Source organism: Nyctereutes procyonoides, unplaced genomic scaffold (genome assembly GCF_905146905.1).
Source record: "Nyctereutes procyonoides isolate TBG_1078 unplaced genomic scaffold, NYPRO_anot_genome, whole genome shotgun sequence".
NCBI classification, from domain to species: Eukaryota; Metazoa; Chordata; class Mammalia; order Carnivora; family Canidae; genus Nyctereutes; species Nyctereutes procyonoides.
Window position 1 is genome coordinate 35,256,191 of NW_026575132.1, and position 27,363 is coordinate 35,283,553.

At 37.8% G+C, this 27,363-nt stretch overlaps 2 protein-coding genes across 2 annotated transcripts in view; one reads left to right on the top strand and one right to left on the bottom strand.

Annotated features, from left to right (window-relative positions):
- CSGALNACT2 (chondroitin sulfate N-acetylgalactosaminyltransferase 2) overlaps nt 1-27,363 on the bottom strand; it is a 58,329-nt gene that overhangs the window by 26,767 nt on the left and 4,199 nt on the right. Inside the window, 1 exon segment of the mRNA XM_055345231.1 lies at nt 1,641-2,578. Within this exon segment, the coding sequence (XP_055201206.1) occupies nt 1,641-2,301 (661 nt within the window). The 5' untranslated portion in view covers nt 2,302-2,578.
- Nucleotides 14,791-18,822, top strand: LOC129522809 (lipid droplet-regulating VLDL assembly factor AUP1-like). Its single transcript, XM_055345232.1, is given in 2 exon segments — nt 14,791-15,438; nt 15,440-18,822. Coding segments are annotated over 2 exon segments (1,230 nt in total). The 5' UTR covers nt 14,791-14,838; the 3' UTR covers nt 16,070-18,822.

The window sequence follows — 27,363 nt, forward strand, 5'->3', positions numbered from 1 at the left end:
AGAAAAATTAGTTCCGATTTAAACTTGGTGATCTGAGATATTTCACGGAGAAAAGTCTGTAAGTCAACTGGGCAAAATGACTTTTAAGTGTGACATTCAAGAGAGAGAGAAGTAAATCTGTGAGTCAGTCAATGCCTGGGAATAAAACAATGAACAAGACAGACCAATCCCACTCTCTCCTGAGGCGTACAGCTTAAGAGAACTACAAATCAGGAAATGGGTAACACCATATACTATGACAAGTGCTATGAGAGGGGACACAAGGTAGAGGTTATAAGAACACAAAGGAAGCACTGTTATCTTAAGACCTGTAGGTTGGAGAGACTTCTAAGTGAAGTGACATCTAAGCTAAAGTCTGCAAGAGGCCTAGGAGTTACTGAATAATCAGTATTTTTTTTTCTTTTTGTCAGGGAGTAGCAGAGTGAAAGAAAAGTGGGGGACTAAATATGTCCCGTCCCATACAGAGAAAAATCCTGTCAGTGAAAGAATCTAAAGAGAGTTATGAGATACTCTGAAGTTGTAGAATATAAAACTGATGTGGCTTTCCTTTCTTTTTTAGGCAGATGTGAAGACATTTTATATTTTATTTCCTCAGCAGCTTCCAATTCTACCATAAGCTACAAATATGGTGAAAAGATAAAAAGCCGAGCTTGGAAAAAAATTAGAAGAGTTTTGAGAGAAACAACCCATCCAAAATTGTAGTAAAAGTGACAACAGAAAACAGAAGTGGCTACAATGAAAAGACAGCTGAAGTACCATGGAAAAGCACAATGCCCTTCCTGATGGCCTCCAAAGGTCTTAAGGTACTACTATATTATAGCAAGTGCTATCCAGGATGATTCCAGGCCAAAGAAACTACATGTGGTATACTGTTTAAAAATCAAGCAAAGAGAACTTTTAGGAGAGATTTATATCCAAAATGGTTTTAAGTTTGTAATTAAGTATCTAGCAGGAGGTATTAAGATGGCGAGGGGTGGGGATCTGTATTTCTGTTTATATCAATCAGCAAATATCTTAAGTTTACAGAAGGGTTCCTCAACTTTTGAGTCATTCCCCATCTTGATATGTATAAATCTTATGCCCTTTTTGCAGTCTCTATTAGGAAAACAGGTTATTTCTTTACTTTTCCAAATGCCAAATAAGCTTTTCAAAACTATGTGTGCCCTCATGATGTTCTGACATGTGCTTTGCCTCCCTCTAAAATACAGAATATCCATCAATCTACTAAATTAGGGTTTTTCTTTCCTTTATCGAATGGTTTTCAAATCATGAACCTTAGTTTACACATTTTGAAAAATACAAAAAAGTAACATCAAGACCAGATAAGAGAGGAATGTAAATACGTATATGTACAAATACATACATACCCCTAAGAATCCTTTACCTTGAGCCCTATATAGTATTCTTCTATATAAACCTAGATTTATTCTGTTTCCCTGCTCCTCTATTTTATTATGGTCACATTATAACATTTTTTTTAAAAGCCACTTCAAACTCTTGGTAGAATGAAGTGGGTAATACCTTATTTCAATACTATAATGACTGACTTATATCACCAGCATTGTCATACTAATGTAATTATGAATTGTATTATTATAATTATATAATTATATTATTATGAATTATATTTTTCACATTACCTTCTACAAAGTCATTTTCATTAAATATCATTTTCTCTCCAAGGGGACCGTCCTCATCTTCCTGTTCCTCATCTTCATCAGGATTATTAATGACCTCCAAGCCAGCTTCAATAACTTCTACCAATTCATCTCGCTTGTCTTTTCTAACTGGCTTTTCCTCAGGATGGCGAGTGAGACCCATTTCCAACTGGAATACTTTCATTAAAGTAAAACTTTCAAAGGGAATGACTCCATACTCACTAGGTAATTTGGCTCCTATGCTAACTTCAGCTTTGTCAATTTGAGAATGAAGAAACTCTAAAAGATCACTAGGTGTTTGTTCTTTGTTGCCTTGATAGCCTATGCCATTAGGCCCTACATTCTTTCTCTCTTGTAATGATCTCATCTTCTCACTCATTTCTTGTAATTCTTGTTTTAGTTGGGCAATTTGACGTTTTAGACTGGTAGCCCTGGTTTGATAATGTTCTTCTTGCTCCTGTAGGAGGGCTTGATAATACTCTTTACCATAATTTTCCCCAATAATACCAGGAAGAGGTGCATTTCCATCTGTCTGGGGGGCACATTCCAGAAGGTACAAAAATAATACCAAACTGCAGAGTAAAGCAAGACCCAACAGCAGCCAGTGGGTCCGGGTCTGAAGAATCAGTCCTCTTCTAGGCATTCTTATTAATGTGGACTTGCCTGATGAGATAAGTTCTTTGGTTGTTCATACCTTTAGCAAAAGGTTATCAAAAATTAAAAGCAAAATCAGAATTTCCACTAAAGGTACCAAAACGAACTCTGCTACAGCTTAAAAAATGTCTTCCTTCAGCAGTGATGACTACTTGCAGAAATGAGAAAGAGTGCATACTTCCTGTATTGTTACCATGATATCCAGAATAAAGAAATCTGATCCCTACAGAATCAGATAAAATTCCATTATTTGGGTGATGATTTTTCTGAAAGAAACAGAGAGAATCAATCAGAATCTTATTTCCTTAAGCATATCAATTTGTTGATAGTTTCAGTAAACTCAGCAATGTGACTACTATACGTAGAACACCACGAGAAGTGCTAATACAGTGTAGAATATTCAGTAAATGACGAGAAAGTATTAAGAGAAATACCTTACAGAAAACTAAAATGCCATGTGTAATACTTGCAACCAGAATGTCTACACATCCATAACCTCCTGAATGAATCAAAGAAACACTAAAATTATGTTTAGCATGCTTTGTGTTACACAGATACTACTATTTCTAATTACTTGAAAACTGTATCACTTATAACTCTTTATTAATACAGTATTCAGATTAATATGCCATTTCCAACCTATAGCATATCACCATTTGGGAACTGAGTTTCCATAAATTGTTTTTGTTCTATTGATAATGGCTCACTAGAGAGAGATATTTTCTTCTAGTTCATTTAATTCAAGCATTCTACTTCATTAATTTCTATGGTTAAACTCAACCAATATAAGAGCCTTAAAATTAAGTGTGTGTGTGAGGGGAGGGACAATTCCAAAAGGTCACAAACATCTGGAAAACATATTAAGAAGCACTTAACATCGAAAGTCTTCCCACAGATTATTTGAACATTAGATCACATAATTCTTTCCACTGTATTACACAGCAACAGATTTCCTACAAGTCTAGAAAGGCTTAGAGTCTATTTAAAGAAAAAACAAGACCATTTTAATGTTTATCTACTGGGAAAAAATGCAAAAATCACTTATAAATTTACAAAATCACACACTACTGGTTATGGTATGGTGTGAGCTCTTTCGTATTTCTTTTAAACTAAAGATCTTTAATTCAATAAATAGGGAATGTTAAAATTTAGGAGACAGGGGAAAAGGAGGCCTCCGTTGCAGAGTGAACTTTTGTTCTAACAAAGAATTTGTCAGGAAGGATATGTGATACTCCAGCAGGTTTTTAACAGAGATGGTTTCTACCAGTGCAGCAGAACCTATGGAGGATCACTGGGGAACATTAGTCCTATCACTTTCTTAGTGACCAAGAAAGCCTGAATGCCTTTTTCTTCCTTCCTTCTTCCTTCCTTCCTTCCTTCCTTCCTTCCTTCCTTCCTTCCTTCCTTCCTTCCTTCCTTCTCTTTCTTCTTCTTTCTTTTTCTTCCTTCTTTCTTTCCTTTCTTTCTTTCTCTTTCTTTCTTCTTTCTTCTCTTCTTTCTCTTCTTCTTTCTTTCTTTCTTTCTTTCTTTCTTTCTTTCTTTCTTTCTTTCTTTCTTTCTCTTTCCTTGTGGCACATATCTGTATAAAAATATAAGACAGATTCAAACTTCTTATGGCCAGTAGACCACAAATAATGGACTTAACTACCCTTAGCCATTTATTGCTTTCTTTAACCAAATGATAAGCAAGTATCACGAAAATTTTAATTCACTACAAGGAAGTTTTAATAGGATGACATCTGTTTTACTGATTGTAAATCTTGTTTTAAGTGATGTAGGAAAAAAAGGGAAAAAATTCCAATATAAAGAGAAGTATCACATTTAAAAAAGATGCAAAGTTAATATTAGCCCTAGGATTCTACCACGTCTCAAAACCATAATTCTTAGTATAAGAAATGACTTGAATGTCATTATTTGAAAGATAAAACTCAGAAGTATTTCTTTTAACTATCTATAAGTTATTACTAGCCTTATTAGGGAAAAGAAAGACTAAAACTGAAAATGTAGAGCCATAATCTTGTATTAGTTAATAAAGCTATACATACTTAACTAGGTTCTAGGTAGTTTTGCATAAGCATCTTTGCCAAAAGCATTTTTGCTGCATAACTAATAGGCCATAAGGCAACTCTGCTCTAAAAGATTAAAAAATAACTGGTTGACAGTTTGGTTTCACTTCTCCATTAATGTAGTACTCCTGTTTTTATATTATATAAATCTTAGCCTTTATAATGGTCTATACAGTGGTAGAGTTTTGAACCTACATTTCCCACAGAACCTTGGAATGTCTATCAGTGGACGCCTAACAATATGCCAAGAACAAACAACAGTGTAGAAGACTTTCACAATACAATAGATAGCTCAGTTACAATATGTATCCTAGTATTGGGAAACTGATGCCTCTTTTTAATGAAGGAAAAAAATTTCAGGAAAAACAAAACGCAATGCTGAACAAGGACATGAATCAACAAGCCCAAAAAAAAAAAAAAAAAAGTGTAACACTATGAACAGAAGACGAGGACAATTGCTTCGGTACAATCCACAAAATAAAATCAGTTATTTCTGTAATATTGCCATGAATCTACACACATTTTAAACATAAATATTCTGTATTATACAATAGTCTTTTAAATTTTGTTATTCATTATGTCCTTTTTAATAAATGTCCCTCTTTTTTTGTTTTCATGATTTTATCTTTAATGTTAAGTTGCTTTACAGCCAATTAGCTATGCAGTAAAAATGCTGGGTGGCTCAGCAGTTTAGCACCACCTTCAGCCCAGGGCCTGATCCTGGAGACCCAGGATCTAGTCCCATGTCAGGCTCCCTACATGGAGCCTGCTTCTCCCTCTGCCTGTGTCTCTGCCCCTCTCTCTCTCTCTCTGTGTCTCTCATGAATAAATAAAATCTTAATAATAAAATAAAAAAATGCTTATGGTAAAGATGCTAATGGAAAAAATACAGGACACGATTTAACTATACTATACTCAAACTATTTTGAAATGAAATTTGATAACAGTATTTATAAATAACAGTATTTATAATAAATACTATAACAGTATTTATTATAGTATTTATTCTATACCTCTACCTTTTGTTAATATGGTACCTCATAGTTTTTTCTTTATATAGACAATATATTTTTAAACTGTGCAATATGACTCATTTAGTGGGTCATTACTAAATAAAGGTTTACTTTTCAGTGAAATAGAACAGGAAATACCAGTCTACACCACATATAGTAAGTTTTGTATTGCAATTATATGTATGTATATGTATCAGATATCCCCATAATATTTATTTATAAGGGGGCTGCGGCCCAAAAATCCTGAAAAATACCGGTTTATAAAGTATTTGTATATATTTCCTATGTCATCCTTTTAAAAGAGTATTGATACTATCTTCATTTTGGATAGGACAAATAAGCTCAAAAATGAAAGGTTTAATTAAGGTTCTATAACAATTAAGTGGTGTTATTGATGAAGTTTTGGAATATAGGTGAGGTCCAAAGCCGATGACCAAGAAAGAATTCTTGACATCTTTGGTGCAAAATGGTGGTTTTATTAAAGCACAGGACAGGAGCTGTGGACAGGAAGAGCGGCTGCCCAGAGCCTGTGAGGGATGGCTGATTATATACTTGAAGAATTGGGGGAGGTTAAGCAAAAATGGAGATTTCAGAAGGATTTTCATATGCTAAGGAGGACCTACAAGACTGGAGGTCTTGCCATTGTTAAGTTACAGATTGCTTTTTCCCTCTAGCAAGGCATTAACATGAAGACAATTGGAAACTTCCTGAAGAATATCACACATATACCACCCTGGGGGGGGGATTTTTTTGCGGGATTGTCAACTATGCCTTGTGCAGCTGGCCCAGTTCCCACATCATTATTAAAGCCAAGTTCTGTATTTTCCCTCCCTTAAGCAAAATATGGGTTTTTAACACCTTACATGCTTACCTTTCAGTTAAATCTCTTACAACTGAGTATTACTCACTGAAATAAAAGTTGCTGAAAGCAAAAATTGCTGTAATTACTTTAGAATATAAATGTTATTTGCATGGTTCTGTGATTGTTAAAAATAAAAGGTATCAATTAAAGTCTTACTTGCCTAGTTCCTGAAGGGAACTCTTTAGCCAAATCCTAAAAGACTAGATTATAACAGCTCTAAATACATTAAGTATGTTGGAGAAAACATCCATTTTTCAGTTGTTACACCCTGATTGCCATCATTCACGTGATGTGTTTATATGATAGACAAGGTTCATTCATAACCCAGAGTTAATCCCAAGCAACTTTCTATGCACAAACAGCAAATAGTTAAGTGTTGTAAGGAGAGAATGAGGTAACTGCGGAGATGAGAAAATGATGCTGTTATGATACATAATACAAAATCAAAGATTTCAGAGTTAAAGGAAACCTTAGGAGCCACCTATTTTCTTACTCTTTAAAACAGACTAAAGAGACTTCCTTCTATAGCCTAGGTAGAACAGGGACCAGATTTACTCCTCCACTTGAAACAATCAAAAATCAAACAATAAAATCCAGAACCCACCCCTCCCAGTATAAAACAAAGGTTTTCAAGATACTAAATATTAAGTAATAAAAGTCAGTGATCCCTAGGAGAAACAAAAAAAATATAAACAATTGCCCAGCTTACTGCCTTAGTTTCCAGGCCATAACACTGGGAGTCTCCTCCTAAGCTGAGCCAGGCTGACTTGCTGAAATGGAGCTGACAGTCTGAGGAGACCAAGGCAGCTAGCTAGGTTGAAAGGACATAGTACCAGAGGAGAAAGCTGCACAGAGAACTCAAGAGATCTGAAGAGCACATTTTAGGTATTGAGCAGACCACTGACCAATGTAGACATAAAAACAACAACAAAAAAACTAACTGAAGCTAAAAAAAAAAAGAAGAAGAAGAAGAAGACACAGAACTCAGCATTCATACAGGGCCAGGAATAATTGCATGTTCCCACCAGACAGACTGGAAAACCTCAAAATTCATGGAGCATTGGGTAGAGTACTCAAAAAGGTCTTGCCTCAGTAATGGAAAAAAAATTAACTCTAGACTAAACATGGCTCTGGTCTTGCCTAACTAAAAGCAAGACTTGAAAAGATCAAATTGTTTTCAAGTAACTGCACAACAACCCTCAAAATATTTATAGAAATATAAAAAATATCTAATACCCAGCAAAATAAAATTCAGTGTCTGACATCAAAACAAAAATGATCAAGCATACAAAGAAAAATAAAAATACAACTCATAATAAGAATAATCAATGACTGAAACTGATCTAGAACTGACAGAGATGCTAGAATTCATAAACAAGGACATTAAAATAGTTATAACTATATTGAAAAAGATATTCATGTTCAAAAAACTAAGCAGAAACAAAGACAACATAAAAACATCATGAGATGAAAGATACATTGCATGGGATTAACAGTAGATAAGATATTTCAGAATAAAATATTAATGAATTGGAAACATTGCAATAGAAATTATGCAAAATACAGAAGAAAAAAAGTGAAAAACATGAATAGAGCACGCAGAAAGCTGTCTGATGGCTTCAAGCAGTCTAGTACATATGTAATTACGTACTAATTACGTAATTAGAGTCTCTAAAGAAAGGAGAGCGGGCAAGGAGAAATATTTAAAGAAATAAGTATGAAAACTTTCCAAATTTGATGAATACTAGAATATAAGAAGCTCAATGAATACCAGATATAAATGTCATAAAGAAAACTAAAGCCAGCGTGCTTAGGTGGTTCAATCGATTAGGCGTCTATCTTTAGCTTGGGTCATGTTCACGGGGTCCTGGGATTGAGTCCTACGTCAGGCCCCCTGCTCAGTGGGGAGCCTGCTTCTCCCTCTCCCTCTGCCTGATGCTCCCCCTGCTCATGCTCGTGCTCTCTCAAATAAATAAATAAAATCTTTTTTTTAAAAAAAAGAAAACTAAAGCTAGGCACATGATAATCAAATTGCTCAGATCCTATGATAAATACAATCTTGAAAGTGGCCAGAAGAAAAGAACACATTACATATAAGAACCAAAGACAGTGGAGCAACATCTTTGAAGAACTGAAAGGAAAAATATGTTAACCTAGAATTCCATATGCAGAAAAAGTATCTGTTAAGAACAAAGGCAAAATAATTCTTAGGGTGCTGGGTGCTTCAGTCAGTAAAGTGTCGGACTCTTGATTTTGGCTCAGTTCATGATCTTGGGGTCATACGATGGAGCCGCATGTGGGTTCTTAGGTTGGTGGGGAGTCTGCTTGAGATTTCTCTCCCTATCCCTCTGACCACCCCCCACCCCTGCACACACACTCTCTCTCTCTCTCACATATAAATAAACAAATCCTTAAAAAAATTCTTCAGATGTTAAAAAGCTAAAAGAAGAATTCATCGCCATCAGACCTGCACTACATATTCTTTAGGCAGAAAATGATACCAGATAGAACTAGGAATCTATACAAAGCAATGAAGAAACCAAAAATGTTAACAATATGGATAATTCTAAGTTCTCAAATTATTTAAATCCCTTTAAAATACAGACACAAACCACTGAAACTGATTCAAGAAGAAACAGTAAATATGAACAGACCTATGTTAAGACTAAAAAATAAAAAAAACTACTCAAAGAAAAATCCAGGCCCAGATGTCTTCACTAGTAGACTCTATCAATCATTTGTAAGAATTAATACCAATTCTTCACAAACTCTTTCAAAAAATAGAATATATTTCCCAACTCATTCTATGATGTCAATACTTTGATATCAAAACCAGATAAAGACATCAAAAGAAAACTATAGACCAATATTCCTTTATGATACAGACACAAAAGTCCTCAACAAAATATTAGTGCACTGGAGAGAATCCAAGATGGCAGAGGAGCAGGAGACCTTAGTTTTTGTCTGCTCCCGGAATTTAGTTAGATAGATATTAAATCATTCTGAACACTTGTGAACTCAACTGGAGATCTAAGAAAATAATAGCTGCAACTCTACAAACAGAAAAGCGACCACTTTCTACAAGGTAGAAGGTACGTATAAGTGAAATTGATGCGATATATGGGTAGACAGACGTGGGGGGGGGGGCTGTGTCAGTCAGGTACTGGAAAGTGGTATAGCTGCGGAGCACTAAATCAGAACTTTTATAACTCTGCTCTGGTGAGGAAGGTCCTTGACTGAAAGGTGTTTAGATGGTGAAGTGGTGGCAGAATCCTAGGTGGGACAGTGTGGTTTCAAGATCCCCAAGATCACAGAAAGAACGAGGGTGCCTGAGTGCAGCAGACTTCCCGAGCATTGGAGCAGGGGAAATGGCTGCAATGAGCTGGCCCAGAAGTGGGCTCTCAGATCAGGACTGCTTTCCCAGCAGGGGCCCAACAAACGGCAGAACCAGCAAGACCCCTTCCCCCTCCCGCTGAACTAGCTGCAGTTGCGAGCTGCAGGATTCTGCAGGGTTTGAGACTCAAAACAGGGGCCACGTGCCTGAGATAGAAACGCTCAGTCACAGCCCGGATGAGCACGGGAGTGTGGCCTTAAACCAAGGAGACGGGAGTGATTAATTGCTTTTCGCTGAGGGTGCACTGAGGAGTGGGGCCCAGAGCTTTCAGCTTACCGCAATGGTGGCCATTTTCACTCATCCTCTAAAGCCTTCAGGAAACAAAAGCCACATGGAGCAATCTGGAGCCTCTTACTTAGCCTGGTTCCCTGGCAAGGGCGGTGCAATTCCGCCTGGGGCAAAAACACCTGAGAATCAACGCCCGGAAGATCAGCAAGAACATCCAGCCAAGACCAAGTTTATCGGTCTTTGAGAACTACAAAACTCCAGCACTAGGGGAAAATAGCATAATTCTTTATTTAGTCTTTCAATTTTAATTTTTTTCTTTCCTTTTTTTTCTTTTTTTTCTTTTTTTTTCTTTCCTTTTTCAACCAATTTCTTATTTTAGCAACTCTTTAAAATTTTTTTTAAATTTTCATTTTTACAGTTACATTCTATCTTTTCATTGTATTTAGTTTTTCTGGGTACATATATAAGTTTTTCATTCGTTACAATTTTGGGACCTAGTTTTTTAACAGACCAAAATATACACAGGATCCAGTGTATTACTCTATTCTGTTCACCTGTCTGATTATTCTTTTCTTTCTTTCTTTCTTTCTTTTTTTTTTTTTTTTGGTTTTGAGTCTTTTCTGATTTGTTTAGTGTATATTTCTCTGGGGTTGTTGCCATTTTAGTATTTTTATCTTTTGTTCATCTAGTCTCTGGAAAGAATGACAAGACAGAAAAACCTCAAAAAAGAGAACAAGAGGCAGTACTGACTGCTAGAGGCCTAATCGGTATGGATATAAATAAGATGTTGGAACTAGAGTTCAGAATAAGAATTATAAAGATACTAGCTGGGCTTGAAAAAAAGCAAAGAAGGCACTAGAGAATCCCTTCCTAGAGAAATAAAAGAACTAAAATCTAATCAAGTTGAAATAAAAAGGCTATTAATGAGATGCAATAAAAAATGGAGGCTCTAACTGCTAGGATAAATGAGAAAGAAGAAAAAAATAGTGATATAAAAGAGAATGATGGAGGATAAAGAAGCTGAGAAAAAGAGAAGTAAAAAACTACTGGATCACAAGGGGAGAATTCGAGAGATAACTGCTACCATAAAGTGACACAATATTAGAATAATTGGGATCCTAGAAAAGGAAAGAGAGAGAGGGACAGAAGATATATTGGAGCAAATTATAAGGGGAGAACTTCCTTAATCTGGGGAAGGAAACAGGCATCCAAGTCCAGGAGGCACAGAGAACTCTCCTCAAAATTAATAAAAATAGGTCAACAACCTGACATATAATGGTGAAACTTGCAAATTTCAGAGACAAAGAGAAAATCCCGAAAGCAGCTCAGGACAAGAGGTCCATAACCTACAAGGATAGAAACATTAGACTGGCAGCCGACCTACCAACAGAGACCTGGCAGGCCAGAAAGGATTGGAATGATATATTCAGGGGGCTACATGAGAAAAACATGCAGTCAAGAATACTTTATCCAGCTAAGATATCATTCAGAATAGAGGGAGAGAGGGACACTTGGGTGGCTCAGTGGCTGAGTGTCTGCCTTTGGCTCTGGTCATGATCTGGATTCCTGGTTCAGAGTCCTGTCAGGCTCCCCGCAGGGAGCCTCTCTCTCTGCCTCTCCCTCTGTGTCTGTCATGAATAAATATATAAAATTTAAAAACAAAACAAAAGAACAAAAGGAGAGAGAAAAAGCTTCCAGGACAAACAGAAACTAAAAGATTCTGTGATGACCAATCTATCCCACAAGAAATATTAAAGGGATCCTTTAAGCAAAGAGAGAGCCCAAAAGAAACACAGAACAGAAAGGAACACAGAAAGTCACAGAATACAGAAACAGTGACTTTAATGGCAAGTAATACAATGGCACTAAATTCATATCTTTCAATAATTACTCTGAATGCAAATGGACTAAATGCCTCAATCAAAAGACACAGTGTATCAGATTGGATAAAAAGCAAGACCAATCAATGTGCTGTCTGCAAAACACTCATTTAGACCCAAAGACACCTCCAGATTTAAAGTGAGGAGGTGGAAAACCATTTATCATGCTAATGGACATCAAAAGAGAGCTGATAAGGCAATCTTTTCATCAGACAAATCAGATTTTATTTTATTTTGTAAGATTTTATTTATTTATTCATGAGAGACACAGAGAAAGAGGCAGAGACTACAGGCAGAGGGAGAAGCAGGCTCCATGCAGGGAGCCTGACGTGGGACTCGATCTTGGGTCTCCAGAATCATGCCCTGGGCCGAAGGCAGGTGCTAAACCACTGAACCACCCGGATATCCCCAAATTAGATTTTAAACCAGACTGTAATAAGAGATGAAGAAAGACACTATATCATAATTAAAGGGTCTATCCAACAATAAGATCTAACAATTGCAAATATTTATGCCCCAAACATGGAAGTAGCCAATTATATAAGCCAGTTAATAACAAAAATAAAGAAACACAATGATAATAATAATAATAATAATAATAATATAATAATAGTAAGGGACTTTAACACTCCACTCACTACAATGAACAGATCATCTAAGCAGAAGACCAACAAAGAAAGAAAGATGGACTTCACAGATATATTTACAACATTCCATCCTAAAGTAACAGAATACACATCCTTCTCGAGTCCACATGGAACATTCTCCAGGATAGATCACATACTGGATCAAATCAGGTATCAATTGGTACCAAAAGACTGAGATCATTCCCTGCCTATTTCTGGACCACAATGCTTAGAAACTGAAACTCAATCACAGAGGAAATTTGGAAAGAGTTCAAATACATGGAGGCTAAAGAGCATCCTACTAAAGAATGAGCAGGTTAACCAGGAGATTAAGAAGAATTTTTAAAAATTCATGGAAACAGGGGATCCCTGGGTGGCGCAGCGGTTTGGCGCCTGCCTTTGGCCCAGGGCGCGATCCTGGAGACCCGGGATCGAATCCCACATCGGGCTCCCGGTGCATGGAGCCTGCTTCTCCCTCTGCCTGTGTCTCTGCCCCTCCCTCTCTCTCTCTCTGTGATACTATAAATAAATAAATTAAAAAAAAAAGAAAAAAATAAAATAAAAAAAATAAAAATTCATGGAAACAAAATAAAACCACAACTGTTCAAAACCTTTGGGATGCAGCAAAGCCAATCCTAAGAGGGAAGTAGATAGCAATATAAGTCTTCCTCAAGAAACAAGAAAGGTCTCAAGTACACAACCAAACCTTATACCTAAAGCAGTTGGAGAAAGAACAGCAAATAAAGCCTAAACCTAGCAGGAGAAGAGACATAATAAAGATTAGAGCAGAAATCAATGAAATAGAAACCAAAAGAACAGTAGAACACATCAATGAAACTAAGAGCTGGTTCTTTGAAAGAATTAATAAGATTGATTAAACCCCTGGCAAGACTAAAGAGAAAGGACCCAGATAAATAAAATCATGAATGAAAGAGAAGAGATCACAACCAACACCAAAGAAATACAAACCAGTTATTAAGAACATATTATGAGCAACTATATGCCAACAAATTAGGCAATTTGGAAGAAATGGATGCATTCCTAGGGACATATAAACTACCAAAACTGAAACAGGAATTAACAGAAAACCTGAACAGGCCCATAACCAACAAAGAAATTGAAGCAGTAATCAGAAATCTCCCAACAAACAAGAGTCCAGGGCTGGATGGCTTCCCAGGTGAATTCTACCAAACATTTCAGGAAGAATTAACACTTATTCTTCTGAAGCCGTTCCAAAAAATAGAAATGGAAGGGAACTTCCAAACTCGTTCTATGAGGCCAGCATTATCTTGATCTCAAAACTAAAGACCCCACCAAGAAGAATTACAGACCAATCTCCTTGATGAACATGGATGCAAAAATTCTCACCAAAATACTAACCAATAGGATCCAACAATACACTAAAAGGATTATTCACCACAACCAAGTGGGATTTATTCCTAGGCTGTAATGGTGGTTCAACATCCACAAATCAATCAATGTGATACACTATATTAATAAAAAGACAAAAACCATACGATCCTCTCAATAGATGCAGAAAAAGCATTTGACAAAGTACAGCCCCTTTTCTTGATTTAAACTCTTCACAGTGTAGGGATAGAGAGAACATACCTCAGTATCATAAAAGTTGCATATGAAAAGCCCACAGTAAATATCATTCTCAGAGGGGAAAAATTGAAAGCTTTCCCCTAAGGTCAGGAACATGGTTGGGATGTCCACTATCACCACTGCTATTCAACATAGGGCTAGAAGTCCTAGCCTTAGCAATCAGACAACAAAATGAAAGACATTCGATTCAGCAAGGAAGTAGTCAAACTCTCACTCTTTGCAGATGACATGATACTCTATATGGAAAACCCAAAAGACTCCACTCCAAAATTGCCAGAACTCATAGAGGAATTCAGCAAAGTGGCAGGATATAAGATCAATGCACAGAAATCAGCTGCATTTCTATACACTAACAATGAGACAGAATAAAGAGAAATTAAGGAGTCGATCCCATTTACAATTGCACCCAAAACCACAAGATACCTAGGAATCAACCTATCCAAAGAGGCAGAGGACCTGTACTCAGAAAACTATAGAACATTTATGAAAGAAATTGAGGAAGACACAAAGAAATGGAAAAACACTGCATGCACATGGATTGGAAGAACATATATTGTTAAAATGCCTATGCTATGTAGAGCGATCTATACATTCAATGTAATCCCTATCAAAATACCATCAACTTATTTCACACAATTGGAAAAAATAATCCTAAAATTTGTATGGAATCAGAAAAGACCCTGAATAATCAAAGGAATGTTGAAAAAGAAAACTGAAACTGGTGGCATCACAATTTCAGACTTTAAGTTCTTTCAGACTTTAGTTCTATTACAAAACTGTAATCATCGGAGCCCCTGCGGCCGGGCGCGAAGATGGCGGCGGCGGCCGGAGAGCTCTAAAGCACCCGCGATGGATCCTTCCCCGGCGCTGGGGCCGGAGCGGCTCTTTGACTCTCACCGGCTCCCGGGTGACGGCTTCCTGCTCCTCGCGCTGCTGCTCTATGCTCCCGTCGGGTTCTGCCTCCTTGTCCTGCGCCTCTTTCTTGGGATCCACGTCTTCCTGGTCAGCTGCGCTCTACTGGACAGTGTCCTTCGCAGGTTCGTGGTGCGGACCATGTGTGCGGTGCTGGGGCTTGTGGCCCGGCAGGAGAACTCCGGAATCCGGGATCACCGTGTCAGGGTCCTCATTTCCAACCACGTGACACCTTTCGACCATAACATAGTCAACTTGCTCACCAGCTGTAGCCCCCCTCTACTCAATAGTCCCCCAAGTTTTGTGTGCTGGTCTCGGGGCTTCATGGAGATGGATGGGCGGGGGGAGTTGGTGGAGTCACTCAAGAGATTCTGTGCTTCCACGGGGCTTCCCCCCACCCTTCTGCTGCTATTCCCTGAGGAAGAGGCCACCAATGGCCGGGAGGGGCTCCTGCACTTCAGTTCCTGGCCATTTTCTATTCAGGATGTGGTACAACCTCTTACCCTGCGAGTCCAGAGACCCCTAGTCTCTGTGACCCGTGTCTGATGCCTCCTGGGTCTCAGAACTGCTGTGGTCACTCTTCGTCCCTTTCACGGTGTATCAAGTAAGGTGGCTCCCGCCTGTTCATCGCCAGCTTGGAGAGGGGAATGAGGAGTTTGCTCTCCGTGTACAACAGCTGGTGGCCAAAGAATTAGGCCAGACAGGGACACGACTCACTCCAGCAGACAAAGCAGAGCACATGAAACGACAAAGACACCCGAGATTGCGCCCTCAGTCAGCCCAGTCTTCTTTCCCTCCCTCCCCTGGCCCTTCTCCTGATGTGCAGCTGGCAGCTCTGGCTCAGAGAGTCAAGGAGGTTTTACCCCATGTGCCACTGGGCGTCATCCAGAGAGACCTAGCCAGAACTGGCTGTGTAGACTTGACCATCACTAATCTGCTTGAGGGAGCTGTAGCGTTCATGCCTGAAGATATCACTGAAGGGACCCAGTCCCTTCCCACAGTCTCCGCCCCCAAGTTCCCCAGCTCTGGCCCGGTGACCCCTCAGCCCACAGCCCTCACATTTGCCAAGTCCTCTTGGGCCCGGCAGGAGAGCCTACAGGAGCGAAAGCAGGCACTCTATGAATATGCAAGGAGATTCAGAGAGAGACAGGCCCAGGAGGCTGACTGAGCACAGGATGGCACCCAGAGCCGCAGGACGGAGACTGGGGGCAGCCCTCACCCCACTTACAACTGGCTGGAAGGGTGGGTGGTAAAAAGGGAGGGATGGGGCTCCCCCCAAAATCACATTAAATTCAGGGTTTTCATTCAAGGTCTCTGTTGCCTCTCTGGGTCTCAAAAACCCACTGAGCAGGTTCCTTTTCCCTTGGATGGGGGGAACAGGGTTGGGAGCCTCCTTGTGGGTTTGTGAGAAGTGGTTGAAATCATGCCTTCGTGTCAAGAGATAAGTGATATCATGGAAGTGTAACTGAACCGAAGACCAGCGGCACCAGTGTTCAGCCCAGCTTTGTTGAAGAAACAGCTGCAAAACTACAAGTCCCAAAATGCCTTTCACTAACAAGCGCTATGTACATTGTGTGTAGAGTACACATGCTCCTTGGGATGTCTGGAACCTGTTTTCCATAGGCTTCTGGCCGATTAAATAAGGTGGAGCAAATGGCCCCACCCCCAAACCAAAAAAAAAAAAACTGTAATCATCAAGACAGTATGGTACTGGAACAAAAACAGACCCTTAGATCAACAGGACAGAAGAGAGAATCTAGAAATGTACCCTCAACTCTACGGTCAACTAATCTTCAACAAAGAAGCAAAGAATATCCAATGGAAAAAAAGACAGTCTCTTCAACAAATGGTGTTGGGAAAATTGGACAGCCACTTGAGGAAGAATGAAACCGGGCCATTTCCTCACACCATACACAAAAACAGACTTAAAATGGATGAAAGACCTGAACGTGAGACCGGAATCCATCAAAATCCTACAGGACAATACAGGCAGCAACCTTCGTGACCTTGGCTGCAGCAACTTCTTCCAAGACATGTCTCTAAAGGCAAGGGAAAAAAAGGCAAAAATGGACTATTGGGACTTGACATCAAGAAAAAAAGCACAGCAAAGGAAACAGTCAACAAAACCAAAAGAAACCAAAAGAATGAGAAAAGATATTTACAAATGACATATCAGATAAAGAGCTAGTATCCAAAATCTATAAAGAACTTACCAAACTCAACACCCAAAGAACAAATAATCCAATTAAGAAGTGGGCAGAAGACACAAACAGACATTTCTCCAAAGACATATAAATGGTCAAGAAACACATGAAAAAATGCTCTACCTCACTTGGCATCAGGGAAATACAAATCAAAACTACAATGAGATACCACTTCACACCAGTCAGAATGGCTAAAATTAGAGGTTGGTGAGGATGTGGAGAAAGGGGAACCCTGTACATTGTTGATGGAATGCAAGCTGGTACAGCAACTCTGGAAAACAGTATGGAGGTTCCTCAGAAAGATGAAAATAGAGCTACCCTACCCTATGACCCAGCAATTGCACTACTGGTTATTTACCTCAAAGACACAATTGTAGTGATCCGAAGGGGCACCTGCACCCCACTGTTCAAATAGCAGCAATGTTCAAAATAGCCAAACTATGGCAAGACCCCAGATGTCCATTAACAGATAAATGGATAAAGATGTGATGTGTGTGTGTGTGTGTGTGTGTGTGTATATACACACACACACACACAACAGAATACTACTCAGCCATGAAAAAAATTGAAATCTTGCCATTTGCAATGATGTGTATAGAACCATGGGATATCATTGCTAAATGAAATAACTTAATCAGAGATAATTATCATATGATCTCACTCACATGTGGAATTTAAGAAACAAAACAGGAGATCATAGGGGAAGAGAGGAAAAAAATAAAACAAGATGAAATCAGAAAGGGAAACAAACCATAAGAGATTCTTAATCATAGGAAACAAACTGAGGGTTGCTGGAGGGGAGGGGGGGCAAGGGGATGGGGTAACTGCGTGATGGACATTAAGAAGGGCATGTGATATAATGAGCACTGGGTATTATATAAGACTGACAAATCACTAACCTCTACCTCTGAAACCAGTACATTATGTTAATTAACTGAATTTAAATAAAAATTAAAAAAATTAGTACACTGAATCCATCAACACATAAAAAGTATTATATAACACACCAAGTGAGATTTATCCCAGAAATGCAAGGTTGGTTTATCATCTAAAAATCAATGAATTTGGGGTGTCTGAGTGGTTCAGTTGGTTAAGCATCTGCCTTTGGGTCAGGTCATGTTCTCAGGTTCTGCTCCATTGGGAGTCAGCTTCTCCCTGTCCCTCCACCCACTCTCAACACTGCCCTGCTCATGTGTGCATGTGCTGTTTCTCTCTCTCTCAGGTAAATAAATAAAATCTTTTAAAAAATTAAAATCAATTGATTTATTATGCCATATCAATAAAGGACAAAACTCATATGATCATATCAATCGACAAAGCATTTGACAAAATTTGGCACCTTTTCTTAATAAAATCACAAAACAAACTAATAAGGACGCTTCCTCAACCTTATAAAGGGCATCTACTAAAAAAAACCCATGGCTAACTTCACATTTAATGGTGACAGACTGCATGCGTTTCTCTTAAGATCAGGAATAAGACAAAGATGTCTGTTCTCATCACTTCTTATTAACACTGTACTGAAGGAGGTTCTAGTCAGGGCAATTAGGCAAGAAAATGAACTAGAATGAAACCTAGGTTGGAAAGGAAGAAGTCAAATGTTTGCAGATAATGTGATCTTGTATATAGAAAATCCTAAGGAATTCCCTAAAAATCTATTATAGCTAATAAATGAGTTTAGTCAAGTTGTTTATATATTGAATATAAAAATCAAGTGTATTTCTGCATGCCAGCAATGAAAATCTAAAAATGAAATTAAGAAAACAATTTGATATACACCAAAAAGAATAAAATGCTTAGAAATAATTTTAACAAAAGAAGTGTGAGATTCATACTCTGAACATTATAAAATATTACTGAAAGAAATTAAAGAAGATTTAAATAAATGGAAAGACACCTATGCTCATGGATTGGAAGACTTAATGTTATTAAAACACTGATATTCTCCAAATTGATTTACAGATTCAACACAATTCTCTACAGAATCCCAGATGACTTCTTTTTGGAAATTGACAATCCTAAAATTCACGGAACCCAGAATAGTCAACATAGTCTAGAGAATGGAGAACAAAATTGAAGGACTCACTCTTTCCCATTTCAAAACTTACTTCAAAGCTACAGTAATCAAGATAGTGTGGAGGGGACCTGGATGGCCCAGTTGATTAAGCATCTGATTTTGGCTCAGATTGAAATCTAAGGGCCCTGGATCCAGCTCTGTGTTGGGCTCCCCACTCAGTGGGGAGTCTGCTTGTCCCTGTCCCTCTTCCTCTGCTCCTTCCTCCACTTGTGCTCTGCCTCAAATAATTTTGTTTTTAAAGACAGTGTGGTACTAGCATAGGAATAGACATATAGATCAATAGAATTTAGGGTCCAGAAATAAGCCTTCACATTAAGTCAACTGATTTCCACAAGGTGGAAAGATAATTCAATGGAGAACAAATAGTCTTTTCAATAAATGGTGCTAGGACAACCAGATATTCACATGCAAAAGAATGAAACTGGACTCCCACCTCACCCTATAATAAAAATTTAACTCCAAGTGGTTCAAAAATCTAAATGTAAGAGTTAAAAATATAAAGCTCTTAGGAAACATAAGTGTAAATATCTGTGGTTTTCAATTAGGCAGTGATTGGTTAGATATGACACAAAAAGACCAAAGACAAAATAAATAAATTGAACTTCATTAAAATTAAAAACTTTTGTCCTGCAAAGGATATCCTCAATAAAGTAAAAGACAACTAGGGATGGGGGAAATATTTGTAAATCATGTATCTATTGATAGGGATCTGTATCAAGAATACATAAAGAACTCTTAACAACTTCTATTGAAAGTATAAATAACCCAATGGGCAAAAGATCTGATTAGTCATTTCTCTTAAAAATGGCCTATAAGAGAAAGAAGAGATCATGACCAACACCAAAGAAATACAAACGATTTTAAAAACATATTATGAGCAGCTATACACCAATAAATTAGGCAATCTAGAAGAAATGGACACATTTCTGGAAAGCCACAAACTACCAAAACTGGAACAGGAAGAAATAGAAAACCTGAACAGGCCGATAACCAGGGAGGAAATTGAAGCAGTCATCAATAACCTCCCAAGACAAAAGTCCAGGGCCAGATGGCTTCCCTGGGGGAATTCTATCAAATGTTTAAAGAAGAAACCATACCTATTCTACTAAAGCTGTTTGGAAAGAGAAAGAGATGGAATACTTCCAAACTCATTCTATGAGGCCAGCATCACCTTAATTCCAAAACCAAAGACCCCACCAAAAAGGAGAATTATAGACCAATCCCTGATGAACATGGATGCAAAAATTCTCAACAAGATACTAGCCAATAGGATACAACAATACATTAAGAAGATTATTCACCATGACCAAATGGGATTTATCCCCGGGATGCAAGGCTGGTTCAACACTTGTAAAACAATCGATGTGATTGATCATATCAACAAGAGAAAAAACAAGAACCATATGATCCTCTCAATAGATGCAGAGAAAGCATTTGACAAAATACAGCATCAATTCCTGATCAAAACTCTTCAGAGTGTAGGGATAGAGGGAACATTCCTCAACATCTTTAAAGCCATCTACGAAAAGCCCATAGCAAATATCATTCTCAATGGGGAAGCACTGGGAGCCTTTTCCCTAAGATCAGGAACAAGACAGGGATGTCCACTCTCACCACTGCTATCCAACATAGTACTAGAAGTCCTAGCCTCAGCAATCAGGCAGCAAAAAGAAATAAAAGGCATTCAAATTGGCAAAGAAGTCAAACTCTCCTGCTTCACCAATGACATGATACTCTACATAGAAAACGCAAAAGACCCCACCCCAAGATTGCCAGAACTCATACAGCAATTTGGCAGCGTGGCAGGATACAAAATCAATGCCCAGAAATCAGTGGCATTTCTATACACTAACAATGAGATTGAAGAAAGAGAAATTAAGGAGTCAATCCCATTTACAATTGCACCCAAAAGCATAAGATACCTAGGAATCAACCTAACCAAAGAGGTAAAGGATCTATACCCTAAAAACTACAGAATACTTCTGAAAGAAATTGAGGAAGACACAAAGAGATGGAAAAATATTCCATGCTCATTGATTGGAAGAATTAATATTGTGAAAATGTCACTGTTACCTAGGGCAATTTACACGTTTAATGCGGTCCCTATCAAAATACCATGGACTTTCTTCAGAGAGTTGGAACAAATTAAGATTTGTGTGGAATCAGAAAAGACCCCAAATCGCCAGGGGAATATTAAAAAAGAAAACCAGAGCCGGGGGCATCACAATGCCAGATTTCAGGTTGTACTACAAAGCTGTGGTCATCAAGACAGTGTGGTACTGGCACAAAAACAGACACACAGATCAATGGAACAGAATAGAGAATCTAGAAGTGGACCCTCAACTTTATGGTCAACTAATATTCGACCAAGCAGGAAAGACTATCCAATGGAAAAAAGACAGTCTCTTCAATAAATGGTGCACTACAAAGCTGTGGTCATCAAGACAGTGTGGTACTGGCACAAAAACAGACACATAGATCAATGGAACAGAATAGAGAATCCAGAAGTGGACCCTCAACTTTATGGTGAACTAATATTCAACAAAGCAGGAAAGACTATCCACTGGAAAAAGGACAGTCTCTTCAATAAATGGTGCTGGGAAAATGGGACATCCACATGCAGAAGAATGAAACTAGACCACTCTCTTGCACCAGACACAAAGATAAACTCAAAATGGATGAAAGATCTTAATGTGAGACAAGAATCCATCAAAATCCTAGAGGAGAACACAGGCAACACCCTTTTTGAACTTGGTCACAGCAACTTCTTGCAAGATACATCCATGAAGGCAAGAGAAACAAAAGTAAAAATGAACTATTGGGACTTCATGAAGATAAGAAGCTTTTGCACAGCAAAAGATACAGTCAACAAAACTCAAAGACAACCTACAGAATGGGAGAACATATTTGCAAATGACGTATCAGATAAATGGCTAGTTTCCAAGATCTGTAAAGAACTTATTAAACTCAACAGCAAAGAAACAAATAATCCAATCATGAAATGGGCAAAAGACATGAACAGAAATCTCGCAGAGGAAGACATAGACATGGCCAACAAGCACATGAGAAAAGGCTCCACATCACTTGCCATCAGGGAAATACAAATCAAAACCACAATGAGATACCACCTCACACCAGTGAGAATGGGGAAAATTAACAAAGCAGGAAACCACAAATGTTGGAGAGGATGTGGAGAAAGGGGAACCCTCCTGCACTGTTGGTGGGAATATGAACTGGTGCAGCCACTCTGGAAAACTGTGTGGAGGTTCCTCAAAGAGTTAAAAATAGATCTGCCCTACAACCCAGCAATTGCACTGCTGGGGATTTACCCTAAAGATTCAGATGCAATGAAACGCCGGGACACCTGCACCCCGATGTTTATAGCAGCAATGTCCGCAATAGCCAAACTGTGGAAGGAGCCTCGGTGTCCATCGAAAGATGAATGGATAAGGAAGATGTGGTTTATGTATACAATGGAATATTACTCAGCCATTAGAAATGACAAATACCCACCATTTGCTTCGACGTGGATGGAACTGGAGGGTATTATGCTGAGTGAAATAAGTCAATCGGAGAAGGACAGATCTTATATGGCCTCATTCATTTGGGGAATATAAAAAATAGTGAAAGGGAATAAAGGGGAAAGGAGAAAAAATGAGTGGGAAATACCAGAAAGGGAGACAGAACATGAGAGACTCCTAACTCTGGGAAACGAACTAGGGGTGGTGGAAGGGGTGGTGGTGACTGGGATACGGGCACTGAGGGGGGCACTTGATGGGATGAGCACTGGGTGTTATTCTATATGTTGGCAAATTGAAAATCAATAAAAATAAATGTATAAAAAATGGTATATAAGCCCGTGAAGATGGCTCAACAGCATTAGCCAGTATGGAAATGAAAATCAAAATTATACCAAGATACTACTTCATATCCACTAGGATAGAATTCAAAATTCTATCCACTAGGATAGAATTCACAAATCTAAATGAAAAACCTAAAACTATACAATTAGAAGCAAGCACAGAAGAAAATCTTTGTGACCTTAAGTTAGGCAAAGGCTTCTTTGATCCAACAGTAACAGCATAACTGATAAACTAGACTTCATCAAAATTTATCAACTTGTGCTCTTAACATTGTTAAGAGAATGAATAGACAAATTACAGACCTGGAGAAAATAGGTGCAAAGCATATATCTGATAAAGGACTTATATTCAGCATATATACTTAAAAACTATCAAAATGTGATAACAGAAAAAAACACAACTCAGTTAAAACTTGGCAAAAAGCACAAACACTTCAAATAAGCCCATGAAAAAAATGTTCAACACTGTCAAACCACAAGGAGATACCATTACACAGAATGGCTAATTTTAGAAAAGTTAAAATTAAAAAGTGATGTGTTGGTGACAATGTGGAAGAACTACAACTTTCATATCCTGCTGGTGGGAATGTAAAATGACTTTACAGTTTCCTAACAAGTTAAACGTAAGCCTATCTTGATTCAGTCATTTCATTCCTAGATATTGATCTGAGAGAAATGAAAGCATAGGTCTGTACAAAGATTTGTATACAAATACTCATAGTTTTATAGGTAATACCCAAAAACTAGAAACAACTCAAGTGTTTACAAGTGAATGGATAAATAAACTGGTATAGCCATTCCGATACATGCATAATGGGTGAATCTCAGTAATTATTTTTAGTGACAGACAACAGAAGATTATATACTGTATGATTCCATTTATATAAAATTCCAGAAAATGTAAGCAATTTGTAGCGATAGAAAGCAGTATGAGTCAGTGGTTGCCTGCCGGTAGGGGGGTGGGGGGAGCGGAATAGTGGGTCAGGGAAGTGGTAACAGGAAGCAATTATAAAAGAGCACAGGAAACTTTTAGGAATGATAGATATGATCTATCATTTGACTGTGGTGATGATTTCAAAGGTGTATACATATGTTCAAATTATCAAATTATATACTTTAAATATATATAGTTTACTGTATGTCAATGATACTTCAATGAAGCTATTTAAAAAATAAAACAAAATCAGATTTAGTTTTAGTAGTAGCACCAAAGAAACATTTTAGGAAAACTCCATTGTGTTCCTTAAGACAAGCATGAAGATTTGTTGACTCCAAGTTTGAATTTAAAAACACAAAAATAAGAGGGGTACCTGGCTGGCTAAGTCAGTAGAGCATAGAACTCTTGGTTTTGGGGTTGTGAGTTTGAGTCCTACATTGGGTGTAGAGATTACTTAAAAATAAAAAATCTTGGGCAGCCCCGGTTTAGCACCGCCTGCAGCCCGGGGTGTGATCCTGGAGACCCAGGATCGAGTCCGACGTCGGGCTCCCTGCATGGAACCTGCTTCTCCCTCTGCCTGCTTCTCCCTCTGCCTGTGTCTCTATGAATAAATAAATAAAATCTTTTTTAAAAATAAATAAAAAATCTTTAAAAAAACAAAAAAAAAGTTAAACAACTGCTCTCTAAAAAAAGCAGAACTTATATTACTCTGAAGGTCTCATTACATCTGTTCTATTTGCATTGTGATTTTGAGACAACAGAAAAGCGCTAAACACAGTTCATTCTATGACACTGATCCTACACATAATGACTTTTAAGCAGTTTCTACTCAATCTTTTGATTCTATAATTTTATAGTACTACTTACACGTATTTCATACATCATTTGCATGATACTTACACTGCAGTGTGTCAAAATAACTTCTGCAGTAAGAGTAACCTACTATGTTTTGCAAAATACAATCCATTTGAATCTATTTAAAAGTTCTATTCTATATAGTCTTCCTAAATTTTTGTACAATTTCTTACTAAAGTTTTCAAAAACTAAATTTATAATTTTTAGCTCATTTTTTATATAACAAAAACAAAGTTACAAAATTATTTGGAAAACATAAGCACTGTCAGAAAAACAAATTAAGACATTACGAAGTATAAATAAATATTTATAAGGGAAGGAATTAGAACCTTTTATTTCTTCAGCAATTGATGAGTTACAATGATACATGGATTTTTTTTAACATGTTATTGAATAAATGGTTTGTAAGTCTTTAGAAATAAAAGTACTGATCACCAGAAAGTAGTACTCATTCATAACAAATGTTTAAGTACCTACTATGCGTTACGCACTGCTATGGACTGAATGCTTCTCTCACCAGCCCCCATTCCTATGTTGAAGTCCTAACCTCCAATGCGATAATATTAGGGATAAGGCTTTTGGGAGGTTAAGTAGGTCATGAGGGTGCACCCTTCCTTAATGGGATTAGTGCTTTTATGAAAGAGATCCCAGAGAGCATCATAGCCCTCTTTCAGCCATGTGAAGATACAGGTTGGCAGTCTGTAATAACCCAGAAAAGGGCCCTCACCAGAGCTCGACTATGCTGGCACTCTGATCTCAGACTAAGAGAAATAAGTTTCTATTATTCATAAGCTAGTCTATGGTACTTTGTTATAGCTGTCTTAATTGATTAAGACAGTTACACTGTGTTGGGAGCTAAGAACAAGTAACATCAGATCATTTTGAGAAGTGTTTCTGGGGAAAATTATATTCAAGGTACCCAGATTTCAGCAAAACAAGTAACAGTAATATTCATGCTAACATTATAGGTAAAACAGAAATATGTGTCAAAAGTAGCCTGTGGCACAGGAAAAACAACTACAAAAATCAAGTAGATATAATAGCTACTTAATAATTGTATAATCTTGGGCATAATACTTACCTATCTGGCTTTCATCTATAAAATGAAGTATTTGTCTAAAATGACCAAGGTCATTTAGACATCCAAGATGTTTCAATTCCTTTCATTAAAGATAAACTAAAAATAGGCACACACATGACCAAGGTCATTTAGACATCCAAGATGTTTCAATTCCTTTCATTAAAGATAATCTACAAATAGACACACACACACACCCCTTATTTTTTGGAGGGCAAATTTGATTTAATGTACATGATTTTTAATCCAGCAATTCACAATTCCACTTTTAAGATTTTTAAGACTCCATACTGGGGCAGCCTGAGTGGCTCAGCGGTTTAGCGCCGCCTTCAGCCCAGGGTGTGATCCTGGGAACCCAGGGTCAAGTCCCATGTCAGGCTCCCTGCATGGAGCCTGCTGCTCTCTCTGCCTGTGTCTCTGCCCCTCTCTCTCTCTCTCTCTCTCTCTCTCTCTCTCTCGGTCTCTCATGAATAAATAAAAAATCTTAAAAAAAAGGACTCCATACTACATAAATAGTCATACTAGTGTGTAATCACATCTATGTTTACTACTGCTATATGTAACAGCAAAATAAAAGCAACTTAAAGTCTATCAAAAGGAGAAAGATTAAGTAAACTGTAGATATTTATACAATAGAGTATTCAAAAGGAATGAGTTTGACCCAGGTGTTTTAACACAGATAATACCTATAAAATGGTATTAACAGATTATAAACTTTTCTCTTAGTTTATCTTGTCCATATAATAGGCTTGGGAGCCAGATGGGCTAAATTCATACATCTGCTCTACAACTTTCTAATTCTTCATTATTCTTTAATCTCTGTAAGCTTTTCTCATCTGTTAAGTAGGAATAACTACAGTATTGCAGTATTATTTTAACAATTAGTCAATTAAAACATGACAAGCATTAAGTGCTCAGTGTTAGGTGTTATTCCCCTTATGCAAAGTTTTGTTTTGTTGTTAACGGAGTCAAATGGTCTCTTCCTGCAGGACTTCTCCATTTTAGCTTTCCTACTAGAAATAATCCTAAATAGCCAATTCTTACTATGTATTAAATAGCCAATTCTTAACCATGCTCTTGTCACTAATTTAAAATACCGTTTTTGTCATAAGCAAAATTCCTATGCATATGGAGGTCTATTTCTGGCTCTAAACCAGAAGTTAACAAACATTTCAGGTAAAGGGCCATGTAGTGAATTATCACAACCATTCAACTCTGCCCTGGAGCACAAAAGCAGCCACAGAAAATGTGTAAATAGGGTGTCCTCTGGGTGGCTCAGCAGTTGAGCTTCTGCCTTTGGTTCAGGGCATGATCCCGGGTCTGGATCGAGTACCACACATCAGGCTCCCTGCGTGGAGCCTGCTTCTCCCTCTGCCTACGTCTCTGCTTCCCTGTCTCTCATGAATAAATAAATGAAAAAAAAAAAGGAAATGTGTAAATGAGTGAGCA